General features: G+C 34.1%; 1 protein-coding gene across 3 annotated transcripts; it reads right to left on the bottom strand.

Moving 5' to 3' along the window:
• Window positions 1–1,757: 1,757 nt before the first annotated feature.
• Window positions 1,758–25,694, bottom strand: LOC105196980 (cytochrome P450 306a1). Of its 3 annotated transcripts, XM_011163157.3 has the most exons (9): window positions 25,618–25,694; window positions 25,419–25,526; window positions 22,815–23,174; window positions 7,179–7,327; window positions 6,296–6,495; window positions 3,889–4,174; window positions 3,612–3,764; window positions 2,182–2,356; window positions 1,758–2,097 (listed from the first exon to the last, which is right to left on the bottom strand). In XM_011163157.3, exons 3-9 carry the CDS (start codon window positions 23,131–23,133, stop codon window positions 1,919–1,921), a joined length of 1,461 nt encoding a protein of 486 aa, XP_011161459.2. In that variant the 5' UTR covers window positions 23,134–23,174; window positions 25,419–25,526; window positions 25,618–25,694; the 3' UTR covers window positions 1,758–1,918. The 3 variants fall into 3 exon arrangements, with proteins under 3 accessions (XP_011161459.2, XP_025986574.2, XP_039310703.1); XM_026130789.2 differs by lacking the exons at window positions 25,419–25,526; window positions 25,618–25,694 and adding an exon at window positions 23,759–24,078; XM_039454769.1 differs by lacking the exons at window positions 25,419–25,526; window positions 25,618–25,694 and adding an exon at window positions 23,575–23,739.

Genomic DNA, 25,694 nt, shown 5'->3' with positions numbered 1-25,694 from the left:
CAAGTGAGAATTGAATACCGGTGAAATAAACTATGTGAAGTTGGCCCCTCCTTCCCTTACTGAAAATCCAGTAACAGCCATTACCATTCGTTTGGTGATCGTTTACTGGTGTTTGATGGTACATTCCTGATAAATGCAAAAGTCAAAATTATATAAATAATATTATACGAAAAAAAGAATATACGAAAGTAAAGTTAGATCCCTTTTCGATTTTCCAGACTGTATAAATAATCATAATTGGAATAATGCAAGTATTCATTTGGTGATCGTTTAATAATCTATGATATTTTCAATGATTGTTGGTAAACCAAAGTTACTTTTTAAAGTTACTCATTACTGTTACTCGTTACTTAAAAAAGTAACAATTCATAATTTTTTCCGTTACTTTTTTAATGCTAAAATTAAATAAAATTAAATAAAAAAATTTACTTCTGCAATATTTTTTGTTGCAATATTAATAAAATTATTTATTTTGAGTTTGTAAAAAAAGGCAAATATAAAATTTTTATATTTATCAAAAAATGAAGATGGAATATATAAAAATTATGTTATAAATAGTCAAAAATATAAAAAAAGAATGATAAAAATATTAAATTCGTTATCGGTAATTTCTCGTCCAAAACAGTTTCGTTTATCCAAGGTGTGATGTCACAACCGCGTTCCGATTCGCAGTTTCCAAACGGACAACTTTTCGCCGTGTTCGAGATTTCGACGAAAAACGTATCGTATACGCAGAACAGGATGGTGTATGAAGCGCGACACTCAAATACCTGAGTAGCAAACTTTCATTAAGTAGCAAGTGTTCCGTTTCTCGAGACAGCCTCAGTGCCTGACGTCATAGCTGGACGAACACTTCGGCATGCAGAACACATCCCTGATGTGTCGATCAGCTGTTTAGTGACATGCCTTAGCTAGACATACGAGATTTTCGATATGCACTATCTGAACAATAGACGAGAGTATTATGGAACTTTTCGGAATAAATTCCGATTTAAATTATTATTCAATTATTTTCTAGATTTCTATTGTGTTTTTCTATGGAAAACAGAATAATTTCGATCGAAATTCAATCTGAGCAATTCCATAATAGGTGCTTGAATAAACCAATCATAATACTTGATTCCGTTACTTTAATTTGTCCTAACAATGAAGTTCGCTTGTCAAATGCGTACCCTCGAAAATTTGGAGCGTGTTGCCATTAACCCTCCATTGCTCTCATACGAAACAAACGCTCACTTAATTTTTGTAATTGCATACATTTAACATAAAAGTTGCTTCTGAAACTTTTGGCTTATAATCTTTGACTTTTTTTCGCTTATAATCTTCTAGATTATATTCATAATTTTGATTTCTCAGATGTACGAAAAATATACCCAACTAGTGTCCGAAATGACACTCAAATGAGCGTTAACTCTTAGATTGCATGTTTATTTGTGAGTTTCCATTTATTTGAGTGCCATTTCGGACAATAGTTGGATGTATTTGTCGTAAAAATGTTTATTCAAATTTTTATTAAAGACTTTGAAAGTATAAACGTAATAGGCCCGGCGCGGCGCGGCGGTCATATGAGAGTATATGTTCACTTAAAGTTTATTACTATTACAATTTTCTCCTTCTAAATAAATCCAGTCAAATGAGATACGTATTTTGCTGAAATTTATATTGATAATTATGACTGTATGAATAAATTCGCAATAAAATATAACAACATTGGATTAAAATATAATAATTATTTGGGGCAATAAAGGAGCTAATAATAAAGAAGTATTATAATCAATTATTTTTACGTAAATTAATATAAACATTATATAAAAGAAATTAAGTATATACGCATAATATTTCCATGAAATTCCAATGTAGATACTTTGTTCTGCATAACATAGCACACATAAAAATATAGTTGTAGATGTATATAAGCTTATTCCCGCAATGTAAAGATCAAGCGATGCGATTTAGGAACCAGAGTTATTCCGCATTCACCCTCCAAATCGATACGCATGCCGGATGGTACAGAGATAACAAATGTATGAAGAATTCTTGCGGCGAACAAAAATAATATCATCTTGGCCAGTTCGTCACCGACGCACATACGTTTACCTACGTATTACATAAAATAACATTAAAATTAAATGTGTATGTAATATTGTGCAAAATCATTTCCGCTCTTGCATTTTCTCTTACCTGCTTGATATGGTAAAAAGGCTTTCGGTTTAGCCAGACTTCCATCCTCAGCAATAAATCTCTCGGGTTTAAAGGAGAGCGGATCATGCCAGTAAAAATGATCCGTATGAATAGCCCATTGCAGAGGCACAACCATGGTGCCCTTCGGTACATCGTAATCACCTATTTGTGTGTCCTAAGCGCAAAAAATCCTGTGTCTATCTCTATTTTTATTTTGCGCGCACGAAAACGGTAAGGTTGGCTATTCAATCTTTCGTCGATATTAATCAACAGAGTGCGAAAATGTTAAAGTGTAAATCATAATTAAAATCTTCATGAAATAAAACGTTAAGTTATTTTTGTGGATAATTAATATTATTGCAAATATTTAAATATTACACAATATTATTGATCGTCTGGAGGCTATATTTAATTTTTTTCTAAACTGTCTAAAGTAGAGCTCAGCACGTGTTGCCCATTTCGGCCAATTTTTAGATTGGCTTTGTACATAACTCTTCCCTTATCCTACCGCCCTTTATGAATATTCCGACAACATTTTTTCATGTGTCCAGCCTTAGCCTACAATTATACATACAGTCTTGACCAAAAATATTAGACATCTTATATTTTTTTAAATATTTTTGGCTAAAAAAATTTAAACAGAAGTTAAAATGTAAATTGTTCTTTGTTTCGAGAACCCTCTAAATTTATGTATTATATAATGCCGGTAATCAACGAAATAATACAGATAAAAAAATTCTAGATAAAAAAATATAGATACCTAATAATCTTGATCAAGGTTGTATATATTCCACCGGGATATAGTAAGAATAGATTAAGCTTCAGGTAGATATCACCCAAAGGTATCCCATTCCATGTATTTCTCGCACACGTATTATTTCGCAAAATCCGTGGGCCTTAAAACATTTCAAAGATCGTTTCACTGTGATCCTATGACTCTCCTAATCATTCTGCTCATCTATTAATATTTAATTGATCTTAGGGCCTTAAATATTTCTACCTGTATCGCCGTATGCGCGTTGTAACTTGCTATCGTGTGACTGTACAATTATGTCAAAAATATATTGTTTCTTCAGGCCGTGCGCTGGACCTAGCGTATCCATCGCCATACAATATCTCTTATTGATAAATAAACATATATAAACTTAATTTGCAAATAAAGTATTAAATTTATTTGATGAATTATAATTGTTTTGTTATTTAGAGCAATCTAACTTTAAAAATTATGATATTCTAATTTAATATAAATAAAGCTTTTCAAAATTAACTTTTAATTTAAGTTAATTTAATGTTAACGCAATTTTTAACCAAGTTGGTTTTTTTATTTATTTAGCTTTTAACCATATAACTAAATTAATTTTATCACCTTTTAATTTAATTTAATATAAAAATAATTTACACAATCCTAGTGTATTACTTGTCATAATTACCTCTACTGTTCCATGAGGAATGCCGACCGGTACTACGCTCCGTAATCTTTGTGTCTCCGCAATGGCTGCCTCCAATCGAATTAAAAGTAGTCTGTCTTCCAAATTGGGAGGCTTTTCTCCAAGCAACTCATTCATTTCATCTTGAATTTTTTTCTGCACAGAAACAAGAACACCTAGGATTCGAAAAGAGTGTACCGCGGTTTGATAACATTTTATCAAGAAGAATATTGGCTAAAAAAAAAAGATCTTTTATGAAAAGATATAGATTCAAGCGTACTTGTTCGTCAGGATGTGTCGCCATGAAGAGCAGGAACCAACGAAAAGTTGTGAGAGTGGTATCGGTGCCTGCACCAAAAAGATCGGCTAGTAGATGATAAAATTGTGGCTGAGTGAAGTATCCATTATTCGTATCATTACTCATTGCTTCGTCAAAAGCCGCAAGGAAGTTATCCGTTTTTTCGCGTCGAGCGCGATGTTCATCGATGATCGTTTGATATTGTTGATGCGTTTTTAGTTGGCCATCGATGAGTAATTCCATTACTTTGCCATATCGTGGCAAAAATCTAAACAGTTGGAAAAATCCAACGAAAGAATTTTCATTTAATGCTCGAAATATGTTTAGGTTGAAATTAATCTCTTCACTTTTAAGCAGTTATTAATTTAGTCTTTTGACTGCCGCACGGATTTTTGTAATCGATCCTCAATCGCGTCACACGATTATTTTGTGCTTAACTTTCATAAAATCTAAGAGTATATTAACGTTGGCTCTCATTCATATGGTAGTAAGAAGGAAATGTGAGTGTATGTGTGTATTCAAATTGATACGCATGACGCCTTGGACCTACATAAATGTGCACCTAATTGAATCAGTGTTATTAATGGAAACGCGTTTTCTTACATACGTATCCATGCATTTTAATAAAAAATCAAATTCGTAGAAATCAAATTTATAAAAATGTAGATATTTTTAGAATCATTCATAATTGGTTCTTATATTAAAATCGTCTCAAGATGTCATAAATCAATTACGCGCATATTAGCATCTTTAAGGCATTACTTAGGATGATGAACAGTCTCGACCTTAGACCTTTCTAAACGAGATAATAAATTCTATAAAGGGACACATCGGCCTAAATTTTTAAAATTGTAACACAGAATTAAATACATATAGCAGCCAAGTCTTAAAGTACAATTAGTTCAATCTTTAAATATGTTTTATTCATAGACAAGAACCTGCCCTTTTTGAAAGTATATACTTTTAAGAATCTACCCTTAAATTTTTATCGAAAAATTTAAAAAATCACAAAAGTTATATTGTTTCATTAGAAGCGACGTGCAGGTCAGAATCGGACCACACTGACAGAGTCTTCGCAAGGGTTCCCCAGAGATGACCCCGAGGATTTTTTAATATAACAACTGTTGTAACGGTCTCAAGGGAATATAGCTACGGGTTTTTGCATACTAAGATCTATTATAGCACGCACAAACAAACGTGTGTTAAGCGTTTTGTGAAGTCACAAAAAGGATCGCTTGTGTGATCGTTTTTAGACTGCTTAATGTCTATTTAATAAAGAATATTCATTACTTCTTTAAATTATGTATATATCTTGAATATTATTATTAGTCCGCAAACAGTTTGTCGAGTTTCGGGCTAGACAACAGCAGTATCAGGCTAATAATAAGGCGTTCAGAAGATTCGAACAGCTGCGAGACAGATAACAAAGACCAAAAACGAATTTTTCAAACTTGAAAAAATTCAGTGATATCAGTTTTTTTTGTAAAATTATTCTTGTATTCGTTTTGGAATACAAAAATAATGTGTGGTCTCAATAAAATAAGCCTTTATGTCTTTGAAACATATATGAAGTTTTATCAAAACCCAAGTAATTTTAGAAATTTTTGGACAAAATAAAATGTTTCCTTTAATTTTGACACTTTGCATTTTTGAAACTGTTTCAGACATATACGTAGTTATATGAAATTCGTCTTGAATTAATTTGAAGAATCACCCCTTAAAAACTTTTAAATACTTAAATATCACCCTATACATAAAGAAATATATTGTTCACTTACAACATACATTATCAACTTACATTATCTAAATAAAAAAAATGTATAAATAAAAAAAAATAGAATTCTCGAAATAACGATTATGTGTCAATGATTATCATAATATCCGTATATTAATAGTATAATTACGTTATCTTACATCCACTTTACTATCGTTAGAATAAGCTAATTTGATTTTATAATTATAACCTTTTGTTAAGGACGCTTTATCGATAGCCTTCCAGTTTAACTTATGCAAAACTTAACGTGATAATTTAGCACGAATAAAACTGTCCTTCGCGCTACTTTTTCGAAACAAAGATTTGTATTTATTCTTTGCTATCCAGTTCAATTTATCATGTCACTTGCGTGCGTACAAAAAGAGTCCTCTCTTTCCACATTTATCGCACAAGAGCCATCGCTTTCGAAATAAAAAAAAACATGATATTTGCATGGTAGACGCTGAATGAATCACTGTCGCATCATCAATGTGTTAATTGGTCGTGCGAATCAATTTACTCGGTTTTTTCCTCATGGTAATGCGGCTTACTTTTCGTTAGCGAGATGCAAAACATTTCGTGCGCTATGCAACTGAACGGAGAGGATTGTCGAAAAATTTCGAGATTATGTCGTACCTGAGAAACGGCAAAAAGTTAAGCGGTCCTGCTACTCCAATGTGCTTCACTCCTTCCTCTTGTAGGTGTCTTAGCCATTTCCACACCTTGTCATCCTCCTCGTAAACTTTACCAAAGACGAGGTCATTCATCATGTTACCAATGCAATGATGAAGCGTCTCGAGAGGATCAATTTCTTCCATGGCAAGTTCTTTTAGTTTCTACGGAAAAAAACGGTTTTGCTGAAGTATCTAAAAATTTAGATACGTACAAATCTGTAAACAATTTTGTTGGACCATCAAAATAATTAAGACGTACAAGTATAATAAACAATGCTGTAAAGGATTTAATATTCTAGGCAACTGAAGGCAAGTTCAAGCATTTTAAAGATATAATTATTTTGATGATCCAATAAAATTATTTTCTGTATTAAACTCTCCACGTCAAGCTAAATTTTTAAGTACCATATACTTTAGCAAAATCGTTCTTTCCGTGTAAAATATCAATGGAAAAATATCTCATCATTATTGTCTGTTTCCTTCTCTGTACATACTATTAGCTAGCGCAAAACAATTAATTTTTTGAAAAATACATTCATAATATTTGAAATTCGCATGTTCTTATGATTGTTCCAAATATGATATTTGTCAAGTAAAAATTTGTATCTTCAATATAAGTGTCTATTTTTGCCTGTTAAGATTGTTAAGCGAAAACGATGGCATCGAAATGTCACAGGAATTAATAGCTTCATTAAATGCGATGACATTTCCAGATAAATAAATGTTAAGTTGTAGGAGTTGAATATTCCTTCTGGAATGAAACGTTCGGTCATCGACATGCTCGTTTAGGGGCAGATTTAGTGACATGATGGCCTTGTGTTAAATACTCTAGGCGCTTAATTTACCGACGTGCACTCGTTCACGGCCGCGAGAATCCTTTCCTCCATTTTGTCCCTCTTGGCACCAGGTAATTTTGTCATGCCGAAATTCTTCAGACATCCGGCTACAAATCTTCTTTGATCTTTCCAGAGGTCACCCTCTGCGCAAATGAGGCCTGCGGAATGCATAAAGAAACAGCGATAAAAATCTTCAAATTTCCTCTTCCTTCCCCCTTTTTCTCTTTTTTTTTGCTTACTTCACGCGAAGGCGATCCTCGTCGCACCTTAATCACGCGGTCATAAATAAGCTGCCACCCGAACGTGTCTCCGTCGCGTTCCCTCTTGCCGCGTGGAGGCGAGCCGCACGCTTGGTGGGAGGGTGTAAAAAATAGCGAGAGGATTACCGTCATTCCGTAAGTAGGCGCAGGCACTGAACTCGCCGAAGGATAATCCTCGAATGAATAAACAATAATCTCTCACCGCACCCACTCACCGTCCCTCCCTTCCTCGTGCGCGTGTTCGCAGCATAAACCAGGCACGGCGGTCGTCGATTAATAGCAATCGCGATTGTTGATTAGGCATGACGGCGATAATGACGAAAACGTTGGTCGTCGTTAACGCTATTCGCCCGAGTCCTTTTGTCTTTCGACTATTACCTATATTCTCTTTAATCGTATTTTTTACCTTTTCTTCCAGTCTCCCTTTTCTTCGATATGCTGCACCATTTATTTCATATTACATCTATTTTATTTAAAAAACGTAAAAGAATGGCAATTAAGCAAAAATATGGAATAAATTGATTTAAATTTATTTTTATATATGATCGGCAATTATTCTTAATACTACGGTAAGTACCGAGCGGTCGTTATTGACTGTTTCCACTTAGATTAATATTACATTTTTTTGCATAAAAAATAAAATTCTTAATTCTTTAACTTTCGAATAATTATACTAATAAAATCATTCATTTTTAATTAGATTCTTTATTCCTATAATAATTTATTCGTTTGGTCCTTTTAGTGAGTAAAACACAACGGTACTAGTATTTAATAATTAGCTGAATAAAAACAGTAATTATATATACTTTTTACCCAGACGATGCTAGATAATTAAAGGATTATTAAGATCGAGATACCAGACTTCGCAACTTGGTGAAGGCGTGTCGCTTATGTACATCTGTTACGTCGACTTTGCAGCCAGATCACACGCGAGTGTTGCCGGCGCGAGAATGATCTCGGAATCTTGATCATTGGTCAATGAGATTATCGAGGTTTACGGTCGACGTGCCACGGGAATATAGATTGAGATCTTTAGCGCGCAATTTGTCAGATGATATCTCGAATCCTACTCTCCTTTTCTTACGCGCGATAATCTTATCATTTCTATAAAAGAAGAAAAATAGGAATCTATATAGTAATATATTGCGATTTTTATCGACTGTCGCCGAGAATGGGACCCGCTTTGATTTTTGGCGGCGGTTAGTTCCCGAGGAACGAAAGCGAATTCGTATTGGGAGAGACGAGAGTATTTCTGCGAATTTAGAATTCGTCATGTTGCACGCTCGAGAGCGACGAGAGCGTCAAGAGAAGAAATAATGAAAGTCCGCTGGGGTATAAACAGGTCACCGCGCGATGCGTGTTTGCGATACTATTTATCATTCGCAGCTTGTTCTAAGAGGCAGCGCTGTCGATAGGTCAGTGTCGTATTTAAATGACGCCAAGAAAACTTTCCGGGATCGCAGGTGTGCATTAATCTCTCTTCGTTGCTCGATCGATTTTAAATCACATTTGTAAAAAGAATTAAAATTCGCAGCGTACATCTGAACTTTCAACCGAATAAATTTTACGATTCTTCGTCTCGTGTCTCTCATAGAAGAGAAATGTCATATGTTACAGTTTCCCATTAATTTTTTTACTTATTTATTACAGTTGTTCATTTAGTTTTTGTAGTAACTAACTTCTTAGTTGATTATTCGTCTCGCACAATTGTGGCCTTGCAGTTTATTAAGTTTAAATCAAGGCAATTGTAACTTCAAGATTATTGACTGGTTATTTCAAAGCTTTGAGACAAAAAAAAAAACAGATATTCTATACAATCGAGTAACCGAATATACTGCATTTTCTTTATTTAGAGATTGACTATTTTAGTAATATACAAAATAAATTATAAATTTCACAAGCAAATATCAGAAATGTTTAGAAAGAGAAGAGTAGGAGAGAATTGCATAGCTTCGAAGGAGGTATTTTTAAAAGTGAAAGACTGTACATAATTCTAACTTTGTAGTTCGCACGCTTGTTTCTCATCCTCGCAATGCGTCTGCACGGCAGACGCGAAGAGGGACGAGGGCTACGGACAATGAGCTCTCCTTGCCGGTTGATTCTTACGCAACTAAACACCCCGCCGCGGTGATTTCAGGGGATGACATCACTCGGGCACGGCGTGGCGAGGAGAGGAGGCGCTCTCCACGAATTCGCGAACCGCCAGAAATAAACCGGACGAGAGACGGATAATGCATACACACGTTCGAACGTTTCAGGGCCGGTCATTCCACCTCGACCGGCAAAAAGTCGGCGAGTGCAGCGCGAGATGGAGGCGACGCGTGATAGTCGTCCTGTCCAAATACAGTCGACCGATCGATCGTGCGTTTTATGGCGCGCCATTAAAATGCCACGATAGCTTTGTCGGCCGGCTGAAAAGTGTGACTATTCGGTAATGATCCCTTGCAAGTGTCTGCAACCGAATTATGCGCGAGATTCCTGAGAGGCTGGTTGCGTGAGAAACAAGAGGAAGATGTGGGATCTTTTATAAATAAATAAATTTACATTTTAAACAGCATTGAACAAATATATTCTTTTTTTTAATTTCTTGTTAAAACGTAGGAGAGAAGAATTAAGTTAACGTTTGTCGTTTTATTCCAAGTTTTGTAATAATATAAAAATATTAATCTATTATTTTCAGATTCACTAAAATTTTATTTTTAATTTAAAAATCAAAAGTTGTGCACAACAAATTAAATTTTTTTAAATTTACTTTTAAAGATTTTTTTTTTAATTCGAACAATTTTTTAAGGGCACTCAATTTCATGATCTTATTTACATATGTGAGTACTTTTAATAGTAGGCAAGATGAAAAATAGTCAAGTAAAGTTAAAAATATACTTCTCATAAATAATAAAAGATTTATCATAATATAATAAATTTAAATTACTGATATATATGAAATTTTAATAATTTTGTTTTGGTAAATTACATAAATATTTTTCGTTCTATTTTCTTTTATATATATATATATATAGTCAGAATGTTAAACTGAAAAAATTAATGCACAAATGGGTCATCTTGCTCCTACATGACGTTCGTTATCTTATCCATAGTCATGTTTAATTATTGAATATAAATGTTACAATGCAGAAAACACATTTCTTGTTATTCACTTGGACAGATCAAATTATCAAAGATTATTTATTATTATCTAAAGTCTCTAATAAATTAAGTATCATCATTTGTTATTAACTTCAAAATAATTAATTCGTTATCTTACTCCCCCCTCTTTTCATCCATATTCCGCGACAATCATATCAGTTTTTCTGCCCAGTTAATTAATTCAATCTGTATTGCGTAGATAATTGCAAACAAATCTTCCGATTGCAAGATTTAACGGATAAGTCAGAATAATCGTTGAAAGAATAATAACTAGTAATCAAGGACTATTGAATAACTAGTGGTTTACGAATTGCTCTTTAAAGAATCAGAACGCAATTAAAACCATTTTTCTAATTATCTATTATTCAAGGGGCTCTGACATCGCGAACTACCATTATTCCACATTGTAAATAAATTTCATCTTTTTAGACATTGCTAGAAATATTGTTGTTAAAGCAGTTTCAAAATCTCTAAGAATTTCTTTCTCAAGTCAACGCATTTCGCTAATTAGTCCACCTTAATGTCCTCATTAATGTGCATATATAAAACTTAAGGAAAAGATCAGGAAACAAATTTTTTTCTCGTTTATCAGGTTTTGACTAAAGATTCGTAAACAATTATATACTGTTCCTTTCCATTTAGCTTATGTTTTTCTTCGAAACTTTCAAAACTCCTAAATGGAATCATTGTAACAAATAACACATTTTAACATATTATCTCGTTATTCATCGAATAATTGCTTGTTTGTCGATTCGCTCATGAATCGATCATCAGTACATATATGGAAATCAGGGGAAAAATTATACGCGAGGCCGATCTCGATATTTGATTGCGTTTCAGTTTTTATCAAGCGACAGGAAATCATTAAATATCATGTTTCTTTTTATATATATATATATCATGGGAATCGTCGCAACAATTTTCTTTTACAAAGTGTGCGACGTATGCGCAATACATCTCGACTAATTGCGCCAACTCGAGAAAGCTGGGGGACTCCAGATGATTACCGACGACCTTCAGGCACGCAGGTCGTGACAGGTCGACGATGTGAACGCCGGTCGTCCATGCAACGCTCTGTCGCTCTTAACGGGAGAGGCCGTCGGCCCGTCCTTGCGGAGCTAACTGTAATTCCCCGCGGATGCAGAGCAGAACTGTCGACGACCGGGAGAACTTCCTTCAAGGAGACCGATAAAAGTGAGAGTCCTTTGCATCGAGTGCGAGCCGCGGCCGGTCCCGGGTTCGCTCGGACGTGCCTAACCTACCCAATTGCGGATAAGTCGCTCGTTAAGAAAACGAGAAAAGATTGATGAGATCCTGAACGGCAGCCAGCGATCGTACTCGCTTCGATGCGTGATCGTTAGTTGAACGAGCATGGATCGTAAGCGAAGATGGCAATTTATGTTAATTACGAATATGTAGCCGTTAATCGATACAAATTGTGTTTTCTTTAATAATTCAGAAAACACTTTAATTTATGATAATTTGTTTTTATAAATAAGCCCACCATACAAACGAGTTTTCAGAACTGGAAGTTCGGAGCAGAAATGCAAAAGATATTTTGTCATGACTTAAGATGTCTCGCATTTTTTTTTCAAAAAGCTTCGAAAAGACAGTTTTTATCGATCTAAATGATATCTTATGCAACATTTTGAGATATCATTTCAAACATCTGTGGAGATGTCTTGAAGATATCCTTCAGAAATCTGAAAGACATCTTATGTGACAAGTGTCATAAAAATATATTGCAAGATATCTTTTAGACATCTTCTAGAAATGTTTTGAAGGTATCTTTGATAAGATATCTTTCAGGTATCCACGAGATCTCGATGTTTTCTGAATTACGCGGTAGCTTTATAACAGCGACGATGAAAGTTACAAAAGTAGTAGATGCGTCAATAATTATGTAGAATGTAAAAAAAGGAGACAAGGATACTGCGTGGGGAACAGAATCAGCATGAGGGAAAAAATGAAATTCCACCCACACCCAGTCCAGCGTTCGAAGGAGGAAAAACAAGCCGTCCGCGGGAAAATCGCGGACGTATTACGTCAGTGTGTTACACGCGCTTGTAATAAGCCAAGCGCGGGAATAGTCACTTTGAAGCTCGCATGTAATGTTTATTTTGCACGCGCGCGCTTGGTTGCACCGTTGAGTCAGTGCTGTGGTATGCCAAGTCCGACTGCAACTGCGACGTTTCTATAACGATTTAGATCATCGGCGTTACGCGAATGTTCGCCTCTGCTCGTTACCTTCTTCGCGAGCCCGTATAAGAAGCTTACGTGTAGAGTACAACTAAATTAAAAATCTACCAACTTATTTATCTCGCATGCGCCGATTCAATTCAATTGAGAATTTAGGTAAGAAAAGTCCGAGACACGACCAATATTTTTTTTTTTTTTTCATTAAGCAGTAATCGGAAAAGCTATACTTGAACCAAAAATAGAGTTTTTATTATTACTTAAGTCTGTCAGAACCAAACAGATCAATTGTAGTTTTGTAATTTTCTTGTAAATTTTAATATCTATCAAAACGTATATGATTATTTTAGTTTTATTAATTTTCTCTATTTTTTTTATTTCATAGAGTTAATGATCATTTTAGCTTAATAATAATAAAAAGGATGAGAAACTTGTTTATCATTATTTTTATTTAAGTCATAATGCAGTTTTGCACAACAACAATGTAATGATTTTTGAAATTTGTATAGGGGAGACTGGGGCTCATTGACACAATTTTCACAATTTTGACATCCAACATTTTAAACAATTAATTATTATGTTTAAACTGTACTAATGTTATAAAGAGAAACTTTCTTTTACATTTTATTGTATAAAAAAAACTGTAGATAGGTAAATGTTAACTGTTAACAGGTAACTGTTGACAGGTAAATTGACACATATAATGATATAAGTTGCCTATACGACAAATTCCATTAATTAAATTAATAAAACAGAAAGAAAAAATAAAAGTATTTATAAAAATCGTATCTTTTGAAGTCATTTTGTGATGATGAAATAGTAAAGCTGCTGTTAGAGAAAAGCAAATAAATTATTTTAAATGTAGCTTGTTTGAATTATTAATATTATTAATATTATTAATATTATTAATATTATAAAAATTATTAATATTATAAAAATATTAAATATGAACCGTTTTTAAAATTAAATTATAATTGAGTGTTTACACATTCTTCACTTACGGGTGATCTTATTCACCTTAATCTTATTGCAATCTTGTTTAACTTAATTACCTTTTTCTATATTGTGTTATCTAATTTATAATAATTTACATTGCTTGTATTGTCCGCATGAAAAAGATTCGTGTAAACAATATGTAAATAATTATTGTTTACAACGTCTTCATGGATTATAATCTAGACATAATCTTGAAATGTACAACACCTTGGTTATAGCTAGAGCTGCGTTTTTGTTTGATAAAACTCTCTCCTTTACCATTGAAAAAAAGGACGATCATCAGCATTTTGGTATAAGTGACCAAATGTCGGTCGTCTTTGTCGAAGGAGCCTACCAAGCAAATTGCGATGTCATAAAAGTGAATCGTGACAGATCTTTTCTTTTTTTTTTTTGTTTGTCTGCCCAAAATTAGCCGACATGTTGCAGTTTGTGTGGCAGCGTCAGCACCAAGGACGTCGAGAATTTCAGGTTTCGTCGACCCGCTTAAAGGCCAACGCCGTCGCATCGTTCAGACACTTTTGACGATCGCCGCGATGCAGGTCGATGCACCGCGGTAACGAGAATGGCGGCGGCGATCTATCATTTTCCAAGATCAAGTCTTTCGCCCCTCTTCTCCTCCCTTTCCGCCGTCCATCGGCGCACCTTGCTCTCGCTGCACAAGGTGTAACGCGACAATCTGGGATCCACATACTCATTCGCTAACTTGGGCTGTAATCGCAGCGATGTCGTCATGTAATCGGCTTCGGTGATTCACGATATTTTTGATTTTTCTTCATTTGTTATCGAGATTAACGACATGAGAATTATCATATCGCAAACATCGCATCTACATTAACAGACTCGTTTTAATTATTACCGATATTTATTTTTTCTTACATACATCATTTTGTAAAAATAAAATTTACCAACAATAGCATACTTTTTTTTTACTTACTATTGTGTTTCAAATTATTGTTTTGCTATAAAAAGTTGGTACCATTGCAGAAACATTGTAAAACGTGTTTGGAAATTTATTATTTATGTTAATGTATTGTAAAATAAAATTGTTTCTAGCAAAGAATATTTTGCATGCGACATGTAGTTTTGCAAGTATTATTTTAGGCCTTAATCGAAATGCGAGAAACAGATTATTCGATTATTTCCTGGTATCCCCGTAGACGTGTCTTATAAGGACTAACATCACTCTCACTTTCGGTCCGTTTCTCAGAAGCCTATTAATACTTTGGTTCGCACCGCCGGCGTTTAGCCGATCGTTCTCCGCGTTACCTGATTCTCCGTTAACTGACGGTATTCGCGGTATTTCCGATCCTTCCTATCCATTCCCCGATCTCTGATTGCATTTGCTTGTTATAATAGGTTTTGCTAGAACTACTTCCTGGAACGAGCCTATTCCTAGAAAAACAGCTATGCAGAACATTTTATTAAGTTGATCAGGTACATTCTTATTCTTTTTTTTTCATGTAAATTTTAAGAAAGAATCGCACGTTATATATTTTTAAATGTCTAAATTATCACTGTATTTTAGTAATAGCGTTAGCATAAAATAATACATAAATTGATAGAATAACATACTTATATCTACAAGATTTTATAAATTCGTTTATGCTCTCGAGCTGAAGAACATTAATACGAAATTATGAAATGTTTGTTCGCACAGTCCCCTATCGGAGGTTGCAAAATGCATAGTGATTAACCATTATAATATATATAGCGCTATAATATATTTATTACAGCAAATTTTTATTCTAAACGTAAAAACGTGTAAATTGAAATTTAAATGTGTTACTTTTCAAGATAATAAAATAAATTTTATTTAATTTGATACAGGAGAATAGAAATTATAGACCTCATCTTAATATTGTTTTACTTTTATAAAATTGCAATAAGATTGAGTACGTCAAAAATATTTTTTTTTTAGTTTTATTAAAAATTTCTATTGAAAAGATACTCAGTTAACGAGCTGACGTTACTTGTCGTCACTTTAATGTTAAAATATGTCTTTGACGACATTTTGATATCAAAATAACGTCAGCTTACTACTTAGACAATGTACGTAGAACGCATAGCATAGTGCTCAATGAATTATACACTTGTCTCTTTCAATTGTAAGCTTAAGGAATAATAAAAAAATTTAAATATTGAAAAAAATTAAAATATACTTATGCTAATGACTGAACTAAACAATAGCACAATTGTTGAAATTCAATGAGAACAGAATCGATTACAGATAAATAACTCAGCAAACAAGAGCAAAATAAAATAACAGCTCTCAAAAATAAAACAATATCGTAATTTATAAATTATAGGATAATTTGGACTTTCAGTCATCCATTTCTTTTATTTTTAATTCGTGATTGGCAGAATTCTATATGAGGCGACTTAGTCGATTCGGCAATGCGATGCAAATAGAAACTTGCGTAATATGTTTATTTACGGACGACGCGCGTTATCGCCATCTCGACGCGCTCTATAATAAATTAACGCTATTACGCACGGCATTATCCGTCGTAGCGGGACAACCAGTTTGCCGACCGCATAAGAAATGTGAGCGCGCCCATAAAGAGGCGCGTGTAAACGCGCTGTCGGATAATCACTGGTTGCACCGTCAGAAGGCACGCGTCGGTATTCTTCTCCGTGTGCATCTGTCATGTAGGCATCGCCATTGTATACATTTATGTATAGTAGTTTCTCTTGTAAAATAGTGACTCTCGAGTCACTAATACTGGGTGCACTCTAAATTAACCGCAATAAAGCTGTGAGAGAGAGAGAGAGAGAGAGAGAGATGCAAAGCTATTCGAGAAATATAGATAACTTTCAAAATACACATTGTACTTTATCAAGAGAAATTCACAATTTTTGCAAATAAATTTAAATAGAAAAAGTAAAATATTTAATTTTAAATTCGATAATATTAAAAAAAGAACCTCCAATTATAATAAAGTAGTAACATGTGTATTTACATACACACACACACACACACACACGCACGCACGTACACGCGCAGATTAAATTCATTATTATAAATTGTTTTCTTTATTCGGTATACCAGCTTTTTTTACATTCTTTTTTATTTAAATTAAATTCTTTACTTCTTTAATTTTTTTATTTCAATTAAAATTTTTTATTTTATACTGTTACCTTTTTTAATCTTTATCATTAAATTTTATATTCCATTACAATATATCATTTGAATTAAAATAAAAATACAAAGGTATATTTCAGTTTCATTGTAGCTTTTAAAAATAGTTGTATAGCAATATTTATAGTTATATTTCGAGGAAATAGTTATGTTCCGTTTCTAATTTTTAAAAATTTAATTTTTTTTTTAAATACGTATTATTTAACTCACACGATTTTTTGTGGTATTATTTTTTGAGAAGAATTAAAGATATCATTACCTGAATTTTTTTGCAATGTTTTTTCATTAAGAATTGCATTCAGAAGGGCCATAATACCATCTTCTTTAAAGATGGGCAAGAGTCAAACATTTGTAAGATGGAAATGAATCAAACTGAATCCTTGATAGCATGTTCAAAATCAAATTAAATCAAATTCAAATTAAATTTTCTTGAATTTATATTACATACTAATTTAAGTATAACAAAATATTTTTAATAATATTAATCTTTTTTAATGGATCTCTTTTATCGACTTCTAGATAATCTAGTAGAAAACTTATTGAGAATACTTATTTTTATATTTATACTATAAAATTTATTTTTTTGTTTATTGCATAAGTGATCTTTTCATAAGGGTAGTTTTTCCATAACTTTTTTGACAAACACGACATTTAAAGGATTACACGATATTCAAAGGATAAATATAATCAAATCATTGCAAGATAAATTAATTTTTTCAGTATACTAAAAGTAATTATTCCAGTTCTGAATGCAATATTTAATATTTTTAATAACTATTTTTTAAATAAATTATTCTATTTTTTTGCATTATATATTATTATCACATTCTATTATTATATATTATATTCTTATTGCTGCCTAGAAACGTCTGGTAAAGACAGTAAACGTAGCTTCTTTTTTTTTTTCTACAGACTATCAACCGATTGATCAATTAATAGTCTGTGATTAAAATTTAAATATTGAACGATGAAAAGCGCACTGTCGGAAAAGACAGCAGTAAAAATGAGTTTTTATCGATACTTCGATTTGGAGACTTCAACGCGTGGTGATGCGTCTAAGTAGTAACGGTCCGCAATGTTCGGTCGCTCGTCTGACTAATCCCAGCCCTCACTACTTGAGACAAGCGTTAGACACTTCAGAGTCTCTCTTTCCGTCGAGCCGAATGCTCGCGGTGGATCTAAGTTTAGCGAAAGTTCACATATCAAATATGTACTTACGGACAGTACATATCAGACGGAGGCGTGGTTAGGATCTCCCCACCGAGCGTTAATCCGATCGAGAGAAAGAAAGGAAATCCACGGCGGGAGGATCTTTTCTGGAAGCCCTGGAGGGGCGTCCACAAGGAGTGGAGGAAGGCTCTCCGAACGCAGGAGTCTCTTGTGAAAGGTAGCAGAAGCGTCTCAATGTCGCGAGGGTACACGTGTGAAGGATGTAGCTGCACTGAACCGCGCATCGTCTAAACTGAAATAACTTTGTCGCACTTGTTTTTTTTTATGTTAAATTGTTTTATCTTGAACGCAAGCTATTTCTGCAATTCTTTCATAGCTTATCTTGCACTTTAAAATATTTGTTAAAGTAACATTTTGTAAGGCAATTTGTTATTTACACGATAAATTTTTATATGACAAAGATTAGAACAAATTATTTTTATAACTTATAAAACTAAACGTATAATTTATAACGTAAAGTTGCTGCAAACAGCATGTGTCAACACAAAAATAATAAGAAATTTTTTATCAATAAAAAATTATATATGACATATATAAAAAATTATTTTTCTATTTATTTACATCTCTATAAAATTAATTTTACATTATTATTTATATATGTATAAATTCACATCCAAAGGTATGCCTTCCAGTATCTGCTTCCTTGCTTTGTTATTTATCAATACATTGTCATGATTATAAAAGTAATTTTCTTTCACACACACCTTTATTAAATCAAAATTTATTTAACATATTTCGCGTCGATGACCCACTATAGATTTTACATTCAGAACGTTTAAAATTAAAAAAAAATTATTATAAAATAATTTCTGCTATCATGCGTGAATACTTAATTGTAATGTACTCTCTAAATCTCGTAGAGTAAAATGTCACTTAAAAAAAATGAAAATTATTGAGCTTGTGCAATTATTCAAATAATTTATCATTTTAATAATAAAAAATCACTTCAATAGCAATCTTATTCAGTCTTATAGTGAATTTTTCTTTTAGCAAATGGCAAATTACTCGAACAATTGTACAAGCTCAAGTTTCACTCCTTTAGAGTGGCATTTCACTTTATGAAATTTAGAAAGTACATTACAATTACATATTTACGCATGATAGCATATATTATTTTATAATGCTCTTCTTTTTGTAGCCAAAGTATCAAATGGTTTGAACGGAAAGTCCAGCATGGATCATCAATGATCTATATATAGAATGTGTTAAAGAAGTTTAGGTTTAATTTAAAAATTGTGTTAAAAAACAATTTTATAACCATCATTTTTATAAGCATTAGAAATTCATGGTACACACATTATTGGTACACTAGGCATTCTTCTTTATAATAATTATTTTTATAATTTTTAATTGTGAAATATATTTTGTCTAATAAATATAATAGACGAAAATGCTGTGAGTTATCTGCGACAATCCATGCAGCGTAATAATCACTTAAAATTGGCGCGACACGAAATTGTTAATATGTATAATAGTTACATAAAGGTCATATTAAATAAATAATTATCACATGCAAAAATGTCACATGCAAAATTCAAGAAGCAAATTATATTAAACCGTTGCTTACTACAAAAATGATGTACAAACTTCTAATAGACAACTGCAGTGAATAATAGATATCTATCCATATCTTCAACTTCGAGCGAGAATTCGTGATAGTTAATCATTCGAGATCGATGCCGCGATCAACTTGTAATGCACTCGAGTATTTATCGGCGCGCCGCTAGATTGGCGCATGTAAAAGATCGGCGGCGATAGCGACGAAAGAAATGAATGGAGAAATCACGGGGCCGTTGACTTGGAGGCATGGCGCCTCGTAAACATCGCCGAAGGCTCACGTACACGCGCGTGTATGCACCGGGCATCGAGAAAAAAGAAGGAAAGAAAGAAAGAAAGAAATGAAGAGGAAAGAAGGCGCGGGGGGACAAAGAGGCGTAGGTAGCGGGGAAGAAGGGGAGGGAAGCGCGCTGAAGACGGCGGAGGATCGCGAGAACGGGAGAATGGGAGCTTTCGAAACGAGGTGTAAAGGTACCAGCGGGTCCCGTGGTACACTTTGCCGTGAAATTATCGTCCCGCTCGACTCAGCACGGCGACGCGGCACCGCCCGATTCCGCTTGGCTCGGCTCGGCTGGCTGCCGTCGCCGACGATGAAATTTGTGGCCTTGCCGGCGAATTTTCAGCCGGCAGACGAAACTTACGACCGTTCGAGTAACCCTGTTTTCATATGGAAACAAAGGCCGCGCCGCGCAAATCAGAGACTAAGCGACAGCTCCGTGGCGAGCGATAATTGCGACTTCCGATATATCTCGTGCACGTCGACGGAACACGCCGGAGCTCAGGTGCTCCGATTTCTGCACAGGATATAGAGCAATGAAGAAGTCCGACGAGAGACGGGACGCGCTCTGCTGATACTCTCTTATCTAGCTTGTATTATATCCGCGACACTCCATGTAACTCAAGTAACGGAGCGACTCCGGGACTCACGCTATATAGAGGACCCGCTATCAAATGTCGCACTGCGATCGGCAACGCTTGATCGTAAATTGAAAATCGTAACGGCACTTGGATCTAGAGTCCTCGTTATCGCGAGAACGGGACCATCCAGGTAAGCTGATCAGCTTTGTTCTACTCTCTTCTTGACGATACACACCTTGGTGAAACCGCGGCTCTCCATCTCGACATGTCGTGTCGCAACGAGTAAATATATTTGTACATCGAGCAGTTAATTCTTATCGTCGCATGTTAGACGATGTTAATTCTAGGTGATCAAACTATGGGGGGGGGGGACATTTTCGATTATTCTGCCTCAAATTTGGACACGTACAAAAAAAAATTTCAAAGTTTTGAGTCAAACAATTGCGGAATCATATTCTGGAATGTTGGAAGAATGTATCACACACAAATTTTTTTAAAGTTTAAACATACGATTAGGCACCAGTGACCCGATTGGATCAGGAAGCAACAAAGAAAATGATAGACCATGGAGGGTCAAAGTTTCAAAAGTGCTATTCGGAATGTTTCAACATTCGATTTAAGTAGCTTTTCATTACTACCAAAAACAAAAATGATTTTAATATAATAGTGTCTTCAAATTATAGTACAAAGTTTCTCGCGCATTTATACTTATTTAAAGTGTTTTGCGTAGCAGGCCCCTAGAAATCTAATATTGGCAGTATTAAGTTGATTAGTCATTAATTACTTATCTTAGATATCGAAAGATTGTAGATATTGAAAGCATTGTTGTTAGTACTTTTAATATTCAAAATAATTAATTCAAAGTAATTAAACTGGTCAATTTATTACTGCTACTAAATTTCAGTAAAGAGCAATAAAAAATTCATGATTGTTTAAGAAGCAAAAATTCGCCGAAGTGGAGTCATAACTCAGACTCTAGGACGCAAATGACGGCGTTACTTTCGAGCGTATTCTAACGACTTCACAGGAATGTTTCAAGTGTCTCTTTGTTAGAATGACGTTGCGAGCAAACACGATGCGTTGCCGAAAGAAATCCATTTCTCGTTTACACCCGGGTCTTCACAAAGTGACTTTCACTGTGCGTACACATCGGGTTAACGCAGAAGAATGCTTGTAGGTCGGCGGTTTTAACGATTACAAAGACAACGATGGTGGACCCGGAAGCTCTCTAATGCCCGTATTCATGGTCCTTTCATGAAAAATGAGGATACCTTATTTCTATCTTTATCTCGCGCATGATAAAACGTAGTGCGCGAGATAGAGATAGACGGGAACAAGGAAACATTTTTCAAGGCAGGATTATGAATACGGGCATAAATCCTGCGAGAGAATCAGCGTCGAGTCGACCTCGTTCTCTTTCCACGGAACAGTCAAGATGTTTCAGCTTCTTGTTTTTTTTTTTTTTGTTGTAATTCTTAACACCACCGAACGGTATATTAGGAATGCAGGTATGGTTTCAGCTGTTTAGTAGGTTAGACGGTTCACGGCGAAAATTCATTCGTCAGAGGAACCGTTACATCTTAACGACAGCAGTGCCCTTCCATTATGAGCGCTCGCTCCATTGTTATATCTCCTCCTAGTACGAGGCGTGCTCGCAGCGTGCGTAAAATTATAAAATATGATACTGTACGTTATGACAGTTTATATCTTTAAAGATTATTCGTAAATTACTGATCGAATTATACTTTTCATAAAAAAAAGATATTCTTATGAAATGATAATAAGATAATAGTCCTTACGGCAAGTTTAAAATTTCTTGACTCTCTTGCTTGACTCGCAAATAAATAGAAGAATAGAAATTTAGCCTGTCTTGAAAAAGAGTACAGGTTGAATTTTCACTCTTTTAGAATGAGATTCTACTCCAAAAAATTTAGAGAGTAAATCTTATCATTTCTCTAATTCTCGTAGAGTAAAACATCACTCTAAAGGAATGAAAATTAAGACTGTGCAATTTTTCGAGCAATTTTTCCACTCTTTGATATTTACAGAAATCTTATTACAATGATTTATAAAATTCTATGCTTACATTGTAAAAATTTTAATTTGTTGTCCCCCAATGTTAGATCTTCTCATGTTTCTTCATTTCGATTAGCCGTTTATTTCGTTTAGTATTCATATCGATCTTTATAAATGTATCACATTTCTTACTTCCTTTTGTTTCTGTGACGAATCTATTTTTATTTAATAACATGGAAAGTATCTTACCGTATCCCTGCATTATTCCGTGCGTCAAATACAGTGGAGCCCGGCCGGCAAACGCATCCTTGGCAAAGGTCTGCCTTACCAGCTGTGGATCCGATAACAACACCGTGTATACAGAGCCCATTCGTAAGCCACAGATCGGACCATATTTTCTCGCCAGTTGAGTTAATGACACATGGGGACGTGCTGGATCAATCCATGGCAAATACCCAAGCAGCGGGACACCGTACGGTCCCGGTGGCAGCCGATGGGTTTTGTTATTTTTACGAAAGATATAGACAAAAAGTACGAGAGATACGCCGAGGAGAACAAGGGCTATCATCGTGATTCAGGGGAAGCGGCAGAAATGCGATGCTGCACCGTCTGCACATAAATTAAAGATAATGCTTTCGAGCGTGACGGTGCATTTTTTATCATGGTTGGACACTTACGTGTAAAATATAAATAAAAAGCACTGTTAATATAAAGAGTACAACATTTCTATATTAATATTCTATAACTTTGATGTCACTGTGTAATTAATAAGTAAATTATAAACGAAAGGCATCTAAAATTTCAATCTAAAATTCCTTTTTGTAAAACATTATAGTTTACAAAAATATAATTCAAAGGAATCGATTATTCAATTTACAATAATTTACATTGTTAATATTGTGCACATAAAAAGAAATAAAAAAATGTAAGATAAACTTCACGTACAATTTATGTATAATCCACGTAATTTAGAAATTTATTTAAAAAAAAAAAAAAAAAAAAACGTTACAATGTTTACGTCGTTGCATAACTTTTACAGCAGATGCAGACGTGCGCAAAATGGTGGCAATGGTCGTTTTCGTAACGAATATTGGCTTTATAAGCGAATCATTTGGATCGTTCCGTAAAAGAAACCCTCTAGCACAAGATACGCGCGCACAGTCACGCGGATGTAATAAATTACGCGAATGCACCTCTCGAAGATCCTCCAATGATCGTAAACGTTCGTAATCGAAAGAACGCGATTTCAGCTTCCAGGAATGGCACAACGGCAGAAACGAATGATAAACACAACCTTTCTCTGCGCCTACGGCGCAGTGCACGCACTTGTGTAAAGTTATCTCATTAGCGAGGCACGCGCACGTACACAATCGCGAAGAGGATAAGGAACGATTCCGTGCAGCGACTACGCGATATAGGCCGACACGTGGTCAAACACGTGCTGATGATTCGACGATGAATCGAGGAAGCTTACTTTCGATGGCGCGCCAGCAAGATTTTTATAGCCGTCACCATCGGTTCGGTTCGCAAAGCTTCGCAAACACTCGGCTCGCAAACCACTAAGTTAAATGCTTGGCGGTTACGACACTTCGTATTTTTATTCAATTCGCTGCGTATAAAGTTGACCCTTTCACGCCTAATGAATAATGTTTTAAGATTCTCGGATAATGGTAAAGAGTCTCCGATAGTTATGAGAACGCTGCGCTTGTAACTGATACAAATTATCGAGTAATTATTGATAAACGTTTAAATAAAAATGGATTTACAAATATAAAAAAAAAAAAAATATATATATATATATATATATATATAAATGAGATTTTTTATTATATACTATTTATTATTTTATTATATACTTATTTATTATTATTTATAAACGATATCCTAATTTGAGCAGGAAGTGTGTCAACACATTTAAATAATGAAAAAAAATTATTAAATTGATATGCGGCGTACAGTTTGGGAAATCTTGTAAATATTTGTAAATTTATCTAAAAGATTATTGAGTACAAAGATCTGTTTTTAACCGGTATAGCCTTCTCGTCATTTAAATGTATTAAAACACAAAACTAGAAGGCCTGTGTTGGTCACAGCGGTTTTTGGTGCCGAATAATAATTTTTAATTTTTTCGTGGGACGAATATGCAGCGCAAAGTTTGAGATAAAATTTGCAAAAATTAAAAATAAAAAAAAATTATTTGGTACCAAGAACCGCTATGATTGACACAGGCCTTCTAGTCTCGTGTTTTAATTTCATCAGTCCGATATAACGGATTATTGTTTAAATGTTTTCCAAATGTTTTCTTGTTAAAAATATTTCCTTAGCATTCATTTCCATTATAAAAAATTGTAACGTTGTTACCGTATCATTATTATAAAAAATGAAAGTAACAATAAAATAACGACAAAATAACTACTTTCTATTCTTACAATAAGGCCTATTCTTTTTAGATAAACGTAATGCTTGCGCATATAGTGTCATTCCTTCTTTTCTTTTTCTGTTTCAGAGAAAAAGAAAAAAGAACAACTGTGTAACAAGTTCAGCTAAAAAGAACAAACCTATATATACATATATGAAATTTTAGTCTGAAATTGGCAAAACAATTCCAGACTCATGTTAAGCTATGTGAATCTTTCAAGAAATAATTTTAAACTATAATTTTATATATCTTTTCGCAAAGTTTGTAAAGTTTGAGTATCAATTTTGGAGGTTATTGCAGTTTACATCACACGAATCATGCTTGCTGAGTAAGTTATAGTTAAAAAACATAGATATCCTTAGCGTGTAACAAATATATAAACCGTTACTTGTATAAAAACTCGAGAAATAAGTATAGCATTAGAGCAAACTTACCGAATCTGCGAGCACCGAACTCTTGCTGCAGGAGCTACAGAAGTCACGTCGACACCTGTCTTGAAGAATATTTTAGAACTGGTTGAGCGGGAATTATGAAACTCGAATCTGCAGCAAAGAAAAGAAGATATAAGCGATTTTATATAAAGAAACATATAAATAATTATTATTCACGTGTAAATGTGTATGGGATAGATACCAAAATGTAGACGTACATACAACTGTTTTTTCGACAAAAATATACTGCAGGAAAAAATACACGATGTAACATCGACA

This window comes from Solenopsis invicta, chromosome 11 (genome assembly GCF_016802725.1).
Source record: "Solenopsis invicta isolate M01_SB chromosome 11, UNIL_Sinv_3.0, whole genome shotgun sequence".
Lineage (NCBI taxonomy): Eukaryota > Metazoa > Arthropoda > Insecta > Hymenoptera > Formicidae > Solenopsis > Solenopsis invicta.
Note: the sequence above shows the minus strand (reverse complement) of the source record. Positions and strands in the feature narration are given on the sequence as shown.